Genomic DNA, 14,343 nt, shown 5'->3' with positions numbered 1-14,343 from the left:
CACTGGAAAACAGTCAATTTGGGTCAAAACAGCTAATGGTCAGACATACTTGGAACACATGACCCTACCACTAAAGGTTAAAGATCCAGAAACAGGCAGCGTGATTTCAGCACCAGTTGTCTATTCACCACACTGTCCTGTAAATCTCCTGGGAAGGGACTTAATGTCAGCCCTGGGCATAGCTGTGTTCCCACTAAAAGATGGGATGACAGCAGCCAGAGTGCCACACCTCTTACTCACAGAGGATGATGAAGCCGTTTACTATTCACTTGATTTCCCACACTCCCTCTGTGACCGAGAAACTGCAGATCTGATCAAATTTGCAAAAACCACTATTTCTGATTTACAAGATGAAATGCAGTACACCAAATTACATGTCACAATGAAAGTTTCACCATGTACAGATAGTGAATATAGTGAGGAGTTCCTAAACCAGCCCTCCGTTCCAGTGTCCATTGACTATATATATTCTGATCACAGATCATTCGCAGGTGCCACAGTAATCTTACCTACAAATCTAAAAAACATGTATAGAGGAGGGTCAATGCCCCACGTGTCACTTTTGAAACCAGAACATATTCAGTGGAAAGACACAGGTCCGAAGCTAAAAATAGCTGTCACAGCAACTGATTATAAGCCTTGTGAAATGGGATGGGAAGCTCCAAGTTGCGAATACAGCCCAAGCTGTGACATGTATAGACATAAATTTTGCATGTTATTCACAGCTACCCCAAAAATCCATGCCCTAGAATGACAGACAGCAACAATTGCATTTTCAGAAGAGGATGAAAAAGATTTGAAGAATGTAGATCCTGTTGTGTGGGCCACGGGCCCGACAGATGTTGGTCTGATTACAGCCATTCCACCTGTGGAAATTAAACCGATATCTTCTTACAGACCCAGAGTAAAACAGTATCCTCTGAAGCCTGAAGCTTCTATAGGCATTGAACCAGTCATTAAAGACCTGTTAAAAGCAGGAATAATTAGGAAATGTAATGACTCTCCATGTAATACACCTATATTCCCTGTTCAAAAAGCAGAGGCATCAAAGTGGAGAATGATCCAGGATTTGAGAGCTGTAAATGGTGCAGTGCAGACCAGAGCACCAAATGTTCCTGATCCGCACACATTACTAAATTCATTACAGCCAAATAGGACTCATTTTACAGTGATTGATTTAAGTAATGCATTTTTCTCTATTCATGTTGCTGATGATTCTCAATATTGGTTCGCATTCACCTATAAGGGTCAGGGGTACACCTATACTAGATTACCACAAGGTTTTACCGATAGCCCAACCATTTTCACACAGGCTATCATGAACTGTATGGCTGGTTTCACACCTTCATCTGAGAGTCAAGTACTGGTCTACGTTGATGATATTTTAATTGCTTCAGAAACAAAGGAAGCATGCAGACAGGATTCCCTCCGCCTTCTGCAACACCTAGGCCAGACAGGAAATAAAGTCAGCAAACAGAAGTTACAATGGGTAAGACCAGAAGTAAATTATCTTGGTCATACACTCTCAGCAAAGGGAAGAGCAGTACAACAGGGCAGGAAACAAGCTATATTAGACACACCACGACCTGTCACAAAGAAACAACTTATGTCTTTCTTAGGACTATGTAATTACTGCAGAGCATGGGTTCCATTCTATGCTGAAATGGCTCAACCACTGATAGAGGTAGCTCATGGACAGCTATTAGCACTCAAAGATAAAATCACATGGACACCAGAAGCAGAAGAAGCATTCACAAAATTGAAAATGGCATTGGTTCAAACAACAAATTTGATCCTACCTGATTATAGCAAAAGGTTTCTGCAAACAGTGGACTGTAAAGATGGGTTTATGACATCAGTGCTGACTCAACAACACGGTATGAAATGGCTACCAATAGCTTTCTATTCCAAAAGACTTGACCCTGTAGCTAGAGCTTTGCCACCATGCTATATGTGCCGCCGCAATGGCAGTAGAATCGTCAGCAGATGTTATCTTGTTCCATCCCACAGACCTGTTTGTACCACATGCTGTTGATGTGTTGCTACTTCAAAGTAAAATGAATATGCTGTCTCCAGCCAGGCATTTGTCCTACACAGCTCTGTTGCTGTCACAGCCACACATAACCATTAAACGCTGCACTATATTAAATCCAGCTACTTTACTCCCTACACCAAATGATGGTATACCTCATAATTGTGTAGAGGAAACTGAACAACTGCAGCTGCCCAGAGCAGATTTGTCAGACACACCACTCACCTCAGGTAAAACGTGGTTTGTAGATGGATCTTGCTCAAGAACACCAATAGGAAAAACGCAGACAGGTTATGCTGTAGTGGAAAACCCAGATACAGTGATAGAAGCGGCAACGCTTCCTTCGCATTTCTCAGCTCAAGCAGCTGAAATTATTGCACTGACCAGAGCATGCACTCTAGCAGATGGACAAGACCTGACTGTATACACAGACAGCCAGTATGCATTTTCAACAGTTTTTTATTTTGCAAAACAATGGGAAAGGCGTGGAATGATAACTTCAACAGGAAAACAAATAACACATGCACAACTTCTAATCCAGCTCCTCCAGGCAGTAATGTTGCCCACAAAGCTTGCAATTTGCAAATGCGAGGCACACACACGGAGGAAAGACTTGGTATCACTGGGCAATGCCCTAGCAGATAAAATAGCAAAGGAAGCTGCTACAGGCAAATATGGAACCTCAGATCTATTTCTGAGCTTGCCATCAGATAAGGAGGAACTAATACATACACAGATTCTGCATGATATGCAACATTTAGCCCCTAAACAGGAACAGAAAATGTGGATAGCTAAAGGAGCACAACTGACAGACAAAGACATATACGTTGTAAATGATAAGCCTGTTCTCCCTAAATCCCTTTTTAAAGCAGCTGCGATTTCGACACATGGAAGTACTCATGTGTCGACAGGGGGGATGCAGGAGCTAATATCACAACACTTTACAACATATGGTTTCAATTTGTACTCAAAACTTTTTTGTAGAGCATGTGAAGTATGCATAAGAAATAATCCACAAGGGAACGTAAGGCCAAAAAGAGGAAAATTCCCGGAACCAACATACCCGTTTCAAATGTTGCATATGGACTTCATAGAACTAAACAGGTGTGGATTGTACAAATACTGTTTAGTCCTAATCGATTCCTTTTCAAGGTGGACAGAAATAGTCCCAGCAAAAAATGCAGACGCTATAACAGTAGCAAAGGCTATCTGCAAGACCATCATTCCCAACTATGGAATCCCAGAGACCATTTACAGCGACAATGGGCCACATTTTGTCAATTCAGTCATTAATAAAATGGCTGAACATTTGCAGATTACATTAAAAAATCATTGTTCCTATCATCCATCGAGCGCTGGCCTTGTTGAAAGGACCAATGGAACAATTAAAAATAGACTAACCAAATGCATGGCAGAAACAGGAAGACCATGGCCCGAATGTCTAGATTTGGTAAAACTCTATATGAGGATTACGCCCTGTAGCAAGGGTTTAACCCCTTATGAGATCATTCATGGCAGAGCATACAGGCTCCCTCTGTTCTCACATGAGCTAGACATAGCCACAGAAGAGCTAACTTTAGCTGACTACATGATCAAAACCATGCAAATGAAAGAAGTCTCAAATGCAAATTTACTGCCCTCCACTCCTTTATCCCCACAGGATGACTCTGCGAAACCAGGCGACTGGGTCTTCATCAAAGTACCGTAATTTCCGGACTATAAGCCGCGACTTTTTTCCAAAATTTTGAACCCTGCGGCTTATAGTCAGGTGCGGCTTATATACGATTTTTTTCATGATTTTTGTGATGACTTGATCACTTTTATACACTCGCAAAAAGGCTGTGGACCACTGTTGTGCGGTATCTTGAAGAACAAAACAACAACAAAAATACTATTTTGAAACACTACTATGGCCGCTGCTTATTCTGGCTGTGTTGCTTGTGACTATTATGAGCTTTAGTAGGAATACACGCTAGGTGACCTGCGTCAAAAGGCTCTAAACCCTTTTTCATTCTTCTGACATTGTCCTCACCAAAAACAAGTTGTAATGAATGTGAACTTTTAATGCATTTTATTCAGAAGGTTACTTTGAACCCTGAGGCTTAAATGGCGGCGCGGTATATTTATGGATTTTTACGGCTTTCTGTGTACTGTCTTTCTTTGTAAAAAAACTCATGTGCACGTGCGGCTTATAGTCCGGTGCGGCTTATGTAAGAAAAAAACTAAAATATCCCTGAATTTTAGCTGGTGCGGCTTATAGTCGGGTGCGGCTTATAGTCCAGAAATTACGGTAATCAAGAGAAAGACGTGGTCTTCACCCCGGTGGGAGGGACCATTCCAAGTCCTACTCGCCACACCCACCGCTGTCAAGATTGCAGAAAGACCCAGCTGGATACATCTCAGCCACTGTAAGCTGCAGAGAGTGCTTGGCCCCTAGGCCCCGGTCAGGACGAAGTCTGGCTACAAAGGGGGTGTCAATTATAGTTTGGCATCAGTCTCAAACCGGTGAAGATCTAAGAATCCTGACCATTTAGCTCCCTGGGGGTTCAAGTGGCTCTGTGGAACTGAACAGAAAATGGCACTCAGAGGAGTGCTTGTCTGTGCTGTGGCTGTAGCATGCTTGCCGATGACATGGAGTGTCCAGGGTCCCCAAGGGGAAAGGGGAACTCCCACCCGAATCAAGAGAATGACGACCGAACTGTTGACAAAGTATATAACGATAAACCCAGATATACCACATGCAGACAACATGTGGTACCAGTATGTGTCAATGTTGGCCAAAGCATCCAACCAAACTGACTGTTACGTATGTTCCATAATGCCACGATCAAGTCAACAGCCCGTCCTACATGCCCGACCGATGCCAGAGAAAAATGGATGGTGTTTCGCATTACTGAGGGCTTTTGGGTTTAATCCCCTCGAAGGACTGAAACAGTCAGGAATTAGCGAGGCACAACTGGCCACCCATCCCTGTTACAACATCTCCAGGCCATTCACAATAGTGGCAAAAAGTTCTGTTGTCACACCCGCTCCAGTGACTCTCGAAGTGAGTAAAGCCATCTCACATCCCTTGTGTTTCCGACGAAGACGTGTTGATGGAATAAAGGTGGGAGATACAAAGCGCTGCATCACCACCGCACTTCTAGAAGGTACCAGCGAGACCTCGATGAATACCACAGTAGCAATCAGACAAATCCTAGCAGGAGGCGAAAATCCCCATTCTATCATCGAAGGGGGATGGTGGCTCTGTGGTCGCCGAGGCTACGCAATCCTTCCCGGACGATGGGATGGCACATGTGCCCCCGTATATGTGTCAGATCACACTGTGTTCCTCAGTCTGACACATTTTCAGGAACATCATCAACGAAAGACCCGTGCAGCTGTGGCTCCCACCTTCCATCCCTACGACAGTGTCTGGGGCTCAGACGTACCAGATGAATACAAGCTTTGGAGCACAGGACAAAAGGTGGCGCTCACACTCTTTCCACAGGCGGGTGTGGCTAAAACTATTCTCAGAATAGAAACCATGGACTACAGGTTGAAGAGCTTTGCCAATTTTACTCTTGAAGCCCTTACAGGTTACCAGACAGAGCTGCAGGCTCTGAAAATAATGGCACTACAGTCCCGAATGGTCTTGGACCTCCTGACTGCTGAAAAAGGAGGTGTGTGTGAAATAGTTGGTACTTCCTGTTGTACCTACATCCCAGGAGAAAATGACACCCACATCGAATATGCGCTACAATGACTTCGGAACCTCCGTAAGGCTATGTCCCAAGATGAAGCTCCAGCCAAGGATGCCCATCCCTTTTGGTGGCTGTTTTACGGTGATTGGAGGCAACTTCTCTTGAAGGTTGCAATTGTTTTAGTTGCCATACTGTTATTTCTCTGTATTTTTACATCGTGCATCATACCTTGTATTCGTCACATGATGACTAAAATGTTGATATCAGCGTTTGCTGTCCAGAATATCATGTTGGTCCAGCGTGAACAAGATGAGTGGGACCACCTTGCGTAAATCACCTACCTGTCTATTTTTCTTCCTATTGATGATCCAAAAGAAAAAAAAGGAAAAAAAAAATAAAAACATTCCATTATGACGAACTCAGCCAAAGCCGAATGGAGAGCTGTAGTTCTGATAAACTCTGGAATGTAAATTTTCATGCTTTTTGATGGTACTATACTATATTGTGTAAGCATATACTCATTTATACACATATGTAGTTATTAGTTGATGTTTTGTTTTCCCATGAATTCCAATGTTAAAAACAGGAGGGAATGTTGGAAATGATATACTTTTTATCATTGGATTCTATGTATCTACTTTTGTGTGCAAGACTCTCCGCAGTATGTGACCATCTAGCCTTGTGAAAATGATTTGGGGGCATATGGCCGGCTAATGACTGGAGTCATTAGCCGCGCTATACAATAAGCCCCATAGTTAGCTAGACATGTTCAGATCATGAGATTGTCATGGGATGGCTGAAGCAGACAGAGGTCTCATTTAAGTTGAAGTCATGAGTACGACACCGGGATGTATTCCCAGGGCCACTAAAGACTACGTTTTTGTTAAGCTAATAGTCATGAGACGTCCAATACTGCTCCATCCACGAGAGTATCCCCTTTGTTCTGTGGTAATGAGATATAACTTTGGAATGTATTTCCTGCCTGTGAACCTACCCGATTATGTACACTTGCCCAATTGTTTCTTTCTCAATAAAAAGCTCGGCAAAACTCAGAGCAGAGCGCGAATCTCAGCCACACTTGCTGTGTCTGGGATGCGCCCTTCTGCGCAGGAGAAAACGCTAAGCCAAGAAAGACCTACCGTCTCCGAGATTGATTTCAGATAAATGTTGTCAACCCAACAATGGGAGTTAAACATACCTGTTGATTTGTGACACATCCTGATTACATTTCGCAATATTGTACATGAATAGTTTATAGTTTATTAGTAACAGCCATAGAACAGGCCTTGTAGTTCAGTAGTTAGGGTACTGGTCTAGTAAACAAGGGGTTCTGAGTTCAGTTCTCACTGAACTCTGATAATATACTTAACATTTGCTGTGCAAGTTGAATTTATAACAGTTGAGGGTGTATTTCCACATATCTTGTCCATGGTACTGGTTTCCAGCAGTTGTGTGATGAGTTGTTGTTGTCTTTGGGGACGTGAAGGGAAATTTTATAGTTTCTCATGGCACACAAATGTGTGCACACTGGTTGAAAATCACTGGCCTAGAGTCCTGGTTAGACTACATTTTCAAGAGTTTCTTTTGGTTCATCTTCTAAAAGGTTGACACAGTTTTGCCAAGCAAGGCGGCGTCGCTAAGTGATAAGAGCACTAGAATTGTAAATCAGAGGGTGTGAGTTAAATTCCCACTAGGGTCTGACAGACAGCTACATCTGCTAACCTTGCTGTATAGTAGTGTGTTTGAAATTTTGATTAGCGGTAAGTGTTGAAGCCTCATTGCTAGCAAGAGAACTGATCCTGCAAAAAAGGGGTCACGAGCTGTGACCAAATTCACAGGCTGAATCCTCAGAAGGTTGGTTTTTGGGCCAGTTATCAGGATGCACGACGTCACTTCCGGTGCGACGCGAACGCACGTGACACAGAGGATGAAGATTTCAATGAATTTAATAATTTGGAGTGACACGGATGGTGCGATAAACTTGGTATTTATGTTAGTTATTTGTTATATAGTTTATTGATTGATTGATTGAAACTTTATTGATCCCGAGGGCTGGGAAATTCAGGCCCCAGCAGTATTCACACAACGGCACCACAAAAAAAAGCCTTTAAGTGTGAAAGTTAAAAGACATCAAAGCAAAGCAACAAGAAAAAGGAAAAAAGGAAAAGCGGCCAACCAGCCCCACTCAATACCAAAGAACACTCCAAAACACACAAAATAGCCTCCACGGCTGGGGTCACCAACACGGTGCCCGCGGGCACGAGGACGCCCATGAGGACCGCATGAGTCGCCCGCAGGACTGTTCTAAAATTAGCTTAAATAGCGGCACTTGTCAGTGAGCTGCATCTATTTCTTTTACAGTCAAACCTCGGTTTTCGAACGTCCTGGTTCTCGAGCAAATAAGAATTCGAACAAAAAATTCGAGATTGTTTTGCTTCGATTGTCGAACAAAATTCGGAGGTCGAACCTCGCGAGATGAGCCAGGAGGACCCAAGACATCCCGACTGCGCAGCCCGGATGCCGGCTGACTCCGTTGTTATTGTATTTTCGTTACTTTGGTAACGCTGCGGTTGCGCAATCGGACCAAATTAAGCTCCCTGCGCACTAAGGTCCACTTAAATAATGCGACCAGCGCAGTGCGGTTGCGCGGTCGGCGGCGCGCAATGGTTGCGCGTTCAGCGGTGCGCTGCGGTTGCGCGATTGGACAAAACTAAGCTCCCTGCGCACTGATGTCCACTTACATTTTGGAAAGTACATCAGAACTTTAAAATATTTTCTAAATTTCAGCGACGGTCTGTCACAAAAATGCGACCAGCGCGGTGTTGTTGCGTGGTCGGCGACGCGCTACGGTTGCATGTTCGGCGGTGCGCTGCAGTTGCGCGATTGGACAAAAATGCGCAAATGAAAAAACTGCTTAAAAAAGGCGTTTTTTTTTTTTTGGCTTGGAACGGAATAATTTTTTTTCCCCATTATTTGTAATGGAAAAATGTGATTCGGAATTCGAATGATTCACTTCTTGAACAGCCTTCTGGAATGGATTGTGTTTGAAAACCGAGGCGCCACTGTATAGAGGTGAATGTAATTCTCATTAATGGAATAAATTACTCCTTTTGACCAGCAGGGGAATTTGTGAACCGATTCGCAAACCGTTTGGTGGGAAAGCTTCAAATCCCAAGTGTTCCAGTTTCTTCACTAAAGAGACGTGAGTTCTTTGTTACAGATGTTTACTGTGATCTTAATTCGTTGACATCACAGCCACACCATAGGACCAGCGACAACACATAGATATACTTAGATTTACAAAACATACATATCAAATACAAAAGTAAAAGTAAAACATACATACCACTTTGGCCTGCCAGTGAACAACTGGGTACTTTACTGTTTTTAACTTAGTAGCTTCGCGATGACGCATCCTAGGTCGGTCGTTAACTATTGCGCTGTTGCATCACGTCACCTTTCCGCTTCTTTCCAGGAAACAGGAAGTGCCCTCGAAGTCTAACTTACCCCCGGTTTCTATCGCAACTTAATATCAACAAGACAGTGCTACAAACTATATACAAATAACAAGGAACTACAATTAATTCACACAAAAATAATTTGCACACCATGCAAACCTTGAAGCTTCGCCAGAGCCGCAACAGCTCCGCCCAGCGGCGAAAGACACATCTGCTTCGGGTTCGGCAGTTACACCAAGGAAGCCTCATGTGTCCATCACTACTCAAAAGCGTTCAGTGTGTCACAGCACTGTAGACCTAAACTCCGTGTACGTACTACTGCGCAAAAGTTTAGTTCTAAACAGAAAGAACGCAATCCCCCACAAGCAGAAATTATGCAGTAGAGATCTCCACATTTGGGGAATTCACAGGGGTCAGTATGTGGCATTAGCATTAGTCGATATATGTAACCATAACTGGAATTGGTCTCTCTATTTAAGTCGTTGCCTCAGACCCATTTCCAGTTATTGCTTCTCGGCCTTTTAGCTAAGATCAAGGGTAGTATCTGTTCTTATCAGTTTAATATCTGATACGTCCCCTATCCGCGGACCACATATTATTATATTTTTGGGTTAGGGAGATGGGGAAAGGGCTTGCCCCGTCCACTCCACGCATTGACCTGGTATTGCAGTGCCTCCAGGAACGGTGCACCTCCTCTCCTGGTCAAATCGGTAGTTCATATGCTAGAGAACCATTTCAATCCGTTCGCTTAATTCTTACAGGGTTAAGCAGTCAATTATGACTTGATGGGGTCTGATCTAAATGTAAGACATTTCGATTTGAGAGGCAGCAAGAATTTATGTAACCGTTCTAAATATAATTAAAATGTGTTTCATTGCTTGAGATTTTCCTATCATTGTTCCAAGAATTTTTATTACAATTCTTATCCTCAATTTTTAAGAAAATGTCATTTTCAAAACTTGTTCAGAAAAAAAACATAATATTCAGTGGTTTTCAATAAACACAAATTCATACAGTTTTAGGGTTCTCAGGTTAAAAGAGGCAATGCTAAGGGGCATGTTTTTGCACATATATTATTTTACTACGATTTTTTATGGTTTGTTATGGTTGCTGCCATCACCGTTAGATGGCGACTCTAAGAAAAAGGAGGTGAACAAAGGCGTGGGGGTAGGGGCAATGAAGGGTAGAAAAAGAAGCAAAGCATGATGGTAGTGTTTCTTAATCTATTTCTTACTTAATTTATAATACTTTGGTTTTGTAATGACAAATGGTACTATTTAAACAGTTCTACAAATCCTGTTTCATCCGCTGAGTGTGTATGTGTGCCACACCTTTTTAGCAATTAAGCCCGTGACTGAAGATGGCGTGTGCGATAAAGACGTCAGCCCGGTAACTTCTACTATTCATACTTGCCTGGCACGGGAGACAACCTGAACAAGAAGGCAAATCACCCAGGGTGAGAATCATCCATTGCACTCCGGAAGTGCCGACTCCTGCGACTTAAGAATCGTGGGAAATCTTGACTGCATATCCTCTGTGGGTGAGGACAGCGTTCGCGCTCTCCCCCCGGACTTACTGATTAAAGCAAAAGTTACACGCAATTGTACGCACATAGATTAAGTCTGAACGCCATTGAGCATGTTAACTGTACTCTAGAACTGTGCATTTGCTTGCTAAACTGTTTCAAACAAATTAGTAAAATGCGAAATATGTAATTACCACGTTCCCGACTCGTTACATGATATGAACGTATCAAAACCTTTTTGTCAGCTGTAGGTCTGTCTTTTTGAAGAATTCGCCCGATTGTTGTTCCTCATACATTACAAGTATGGATTTCTAGAAAGCAACTTTTACTTCCTAAAGTAAACTGACAGATTTCTATTCAAATGTAAAATATCGAACGCCACTGTTGGGTTATCTATTAATTTATAATTAATCGTAATACGTTGAAGAACCAGACGTGACACGGTCGTAGGATTGAACGGTCAAAAGGGTCCCCCCTCGTTTATTCACCCCTCAGGAATACCGCGCTATTCAAAGGTTCCTACTACCGTAGTTCACCTAATACTACATCCTCCTTTCTGAGTAGGAATCCTATTATTTTCAACGTCACTATAATAACCAAACTTTTCATGAAAGTGTTGAGAATATAACTGTTACTATATCTTCCGTAATACACACTCCTTTCAACTACTGAACCATTATCAGTTTCAACTGTGAAATATATGACTAACTACTGAGTAATGTAGTCCTTCAATCCGCTTGGAGGTTGTCTTTCCCTGGTAGGGTAGCGTCTCTCGTTTCCTTGTCTTCGCTGACTCCCATCAACCAGCGTGCTGTGTGTGCTCGTCGGTTCATCAACAACACTGTTGTGCCCGCCCTCAGTCTCTGATTGGACGATTTCAGTCGATGGTGCAATAGGAGTAGTAGAAAGATGTACTCTGTTTCTCCGCAGGATACCTCCTTGCATCTCGACATGGTATGATCTGGGTGTGTCTGCCGTGGAAACTATTGTCCCTCTTTCGTTCATGTCCTTCACCCAGACATGGTCACCTGGATGCAGAAGCGGCAGATCATGTGCTCTGTGTCGAGTGTTCAAATGTCTCTGCTGTTTCTGTCGAGAACTTTGCTCGGTGTTTCTCAATGTCTCCATGTCTGCCCATCTTGGGTCCAGTTGTGAAGGGATAGTTGGAAGTTGCGTTCTTATTCTTCTCCCCATCAGCAACTCAGCTGGACTGTATCCATTTGCCAATGGAGTCGCTCTGTATGCCATTAGAGCTAAATATGGGTCACTGGATTTGCTTAGCAGACTCTTCACAGTTCTGCTTCCCTGTTGCTCTGTGGAAACTTTGGACTAGACGTCGCATGTTCGAAACACCAGTCCCGTGAAAACTTTTTGAAACTGTCTGATGCGAATTGTGGCCCATTATCCGTGCGCATTTCCTGTGGTATTCCATGTCGCGCGAATATGGACTTACAATGCTCCACTACTGCTTCAGATGTTGTAGATTTCAGTGGAGCAACTTCAAAAAAATCGGGAGAAGTAGTCGACAATGAGTAAATATACTTTACTCCCTTTTTGGAATAGATCTGCTCCCACCTTCGACCAAGGCCTCTCTGGGAATTCGGTTGGAATCAATGTCTCTTTATTGACCACTCTTTCTCGAGCACAAACATCACACTTCTCTATGTCATGTTGTATTTGTTTGCTCAATCCTGGCCACCACACTGACTGTTTCGCCCTCTCCCTGCATTTTTGTATTCCCAGATGTCCGTCGTGCAACCTACTCATGATGTCGCAGCGTAGAGCTTCTGGAATCACAATCCGAGTGCCTTTCAACAACAATCCGTCTTGCACACTGAACTCTCCTGAGAATGGCAAGTATGGCTGAACGATAGATGGCGCCGTGAACCTTTCTGGCCACCCTTCAGAACAATATTTTTTTACTTGACTAATCACGACATCGTTGTCTTGATGTTTCTTGATGTCTGCAATTCGGCTGTCAGTTGCTGGCAAACTAGCCATGACAGCGTGCACATACAAGTCAATTTCCTCCTCCTTTAGCTGATCTTCTGAGCTGTTCATCGGTGATCTTGACAACACATCCGCGGTTGCAATACTTTTGCCTGGTACGTGCGAAATGTCATATGAAAACCCCATGAGCCGCATCCTCAGCCGCTGTATGCGTGGTGGAAGATCGTCTAGGTGTCGTGAACCCAGGAGTGGGACCAATGGTTTATGATCCGTTTCCACGTGGAAAGTAGAGCCAATGAAAAACTCTGCAAAGCGTTCACATGCCCATGTTGTGGCCAAAGCCTCTTTTTCAATTTGCGCATAGCGCTGCTCTGTAGTAGTAAGGGCGCGTGACGCGTACGCAACTGGTCTTGCTGCAATCCCCATGTCCACATGTTAGTCTTCTTGAGTAGATGGCTTTGTTTTGTCTGCTAAATGTGGTAGGAATTTCCCCAGGTGATTAACCATGCCGATTAAGCTTCTGGTTTCAGTGATGTTTCTCGGCTCCCGCATGGTGGACACCGCTTTCACCTTGTCTGGATCAGCACTCACTCCTGAGGCTCCCACAATCTGCCCCAGAAATGTTATTGTTGACTTGAAAAACTCACATTTGTCACTGAGTGTGACGCCTGCATCCTTGAGCCGTGTTAGTGCTGCATGAAGTCGCCTGTCATGCTCCTCCTGCGTAGCTCCTAGGATAAGCACGTCATCCATCTGGCACAAAACACCATCCAATCCATCTAGAATTTGTGACATTCTCTTCTGGAAGTGCTCAGGTGCGGACGATATTCCAAAGCACAATCTCTTATAACAGAATCTCCCGAAAGGTGTAATGAATGTCGTCAACAGAGACGAGCCTTTCGACAGCGGTACTTGCCAAAATCCAGAATTTGCATCCAATTTGGAAAATACTTTGGCTCCGGCAAGTTGTCCTAGTGTCTGTTCCACTGCTGGAAGTGGATGTCGCTCCCTCTGCACAGATTTATTTAGTTCTGTGAGGTCAGAGCATATCCGTACTTTTCCGTTGGGCTTGGGCGCCACTACCATTCCGGCACACCATTCGGTTGGTTCCTCCACCTTACTGATGACGCCTTGTGACTCCATTCTCGCCAACTCCTCCTTCACCTTTGGAAGTAGTGGCAGCGCAACATGTCTTGCCGTAGAGATTGAGAATGGCACTGCATCGGGTTTCAACACAATGTTGTATTCTCCTTCCAATTTCCCTAATCCATTGAACAGGTTGGGAAACTGTTGTTTTACTCTAGCTTTTGAGTCGAGAGTCACTGTATCAAGCCTAGCTACTAACTTCAGTGCATTTAGTGCTGGCCGTCCCAATAGTGGGAATCCTAGTTCTTTCACGACATAAATGTCTTGCATTGTTTCCTTGCCATTTTTGTGGAGTTTAGTGTTGAATTTTCCTTCCACCGTTAAAGGTACATTTCCTGGCCCACGCACAACTCTGCTGACGTGCTCCAGCTTTGCCAACTGTCCGTTGTAGAGTTTTGCTGGTATCGCCGTGACATCGGCGCCAGTGTCCATTTTGAATTTTGTGTCTGTGCCACCCATTGATATTGTTACAATCCATGGGTCACCATTTTGGCCATTGCTAAGTGCCCCTAAAAATAAATCATCACTCTCTTCTGTGACATTCATTTC

General features: G+C 43.7%; 1 protein-coding gene and 2 non-coding genes across 3 annotated transcripts; all 3 read left to right on the top strand.

The window, feature by feature from the left end:
• The first annotated feature begins 4,328 nt into the window (after positions 1–4,328).
• Positions 4,329–6,851, top strand: LOC137839724 (uncharacterized). Its single transcript, XM_068649046.1, has one exon. It carries the CDS (start codon positions 4,608–4,610, stop codon positions 5,775–5,777), a length of 1,170 nt encoding a protein of 389 aa, XP_068505147.1. The 5' UTR covers positions 4,329–4,607; the 3' UTR covers positions 5,778–6,851.
• A 2,827-nt stretch (positions 6,852–9,678) lies between these two features.
• LOC125987561 (U2 spliceosomal RNA) lies at positions 9,679–9,868 on the top strand. The gene has a single exon (XR_007488041.1). It is a non-coding gene; the product is annotated as a U2 spliceosomal RNA (small nuclear RNA).
• A 710-nt stretch (positions 9,869–10,578) lies between these two features.
• Positions 10,579–10,740, top strand: LOC125987559 (U1 spliceosomal RNA). Its single transcript, XR_007488039.1, has one exon. It is a non-coding gene; the product is annotated as a U1 spliceosomal RNA (small nuclear RNA).
• Positions 10,741–14,343: the final 3,603 nt, after the last annotated feature.

The sequence above is a fragment of the Syngnathus scovelli genome, chromosome 19, assembly GCF_024217435.2.
Source record: "Syngnathus scovelli strain Florida chromosome 19, RoL_Ssco_1.2, whole genome shotgun sequence".
Taxonomy (NCBI): Eukaryota; Metazoa; Chordata; class Actinopteri; order Syngnathiformes; family Syngnathidae; genus Syngnathus; species Syngnathus scovelli.
Note: the sequence above shows the minus strand (reverse complement) of the source record. Positions and strands in the feature narration are given on the sequence as shown.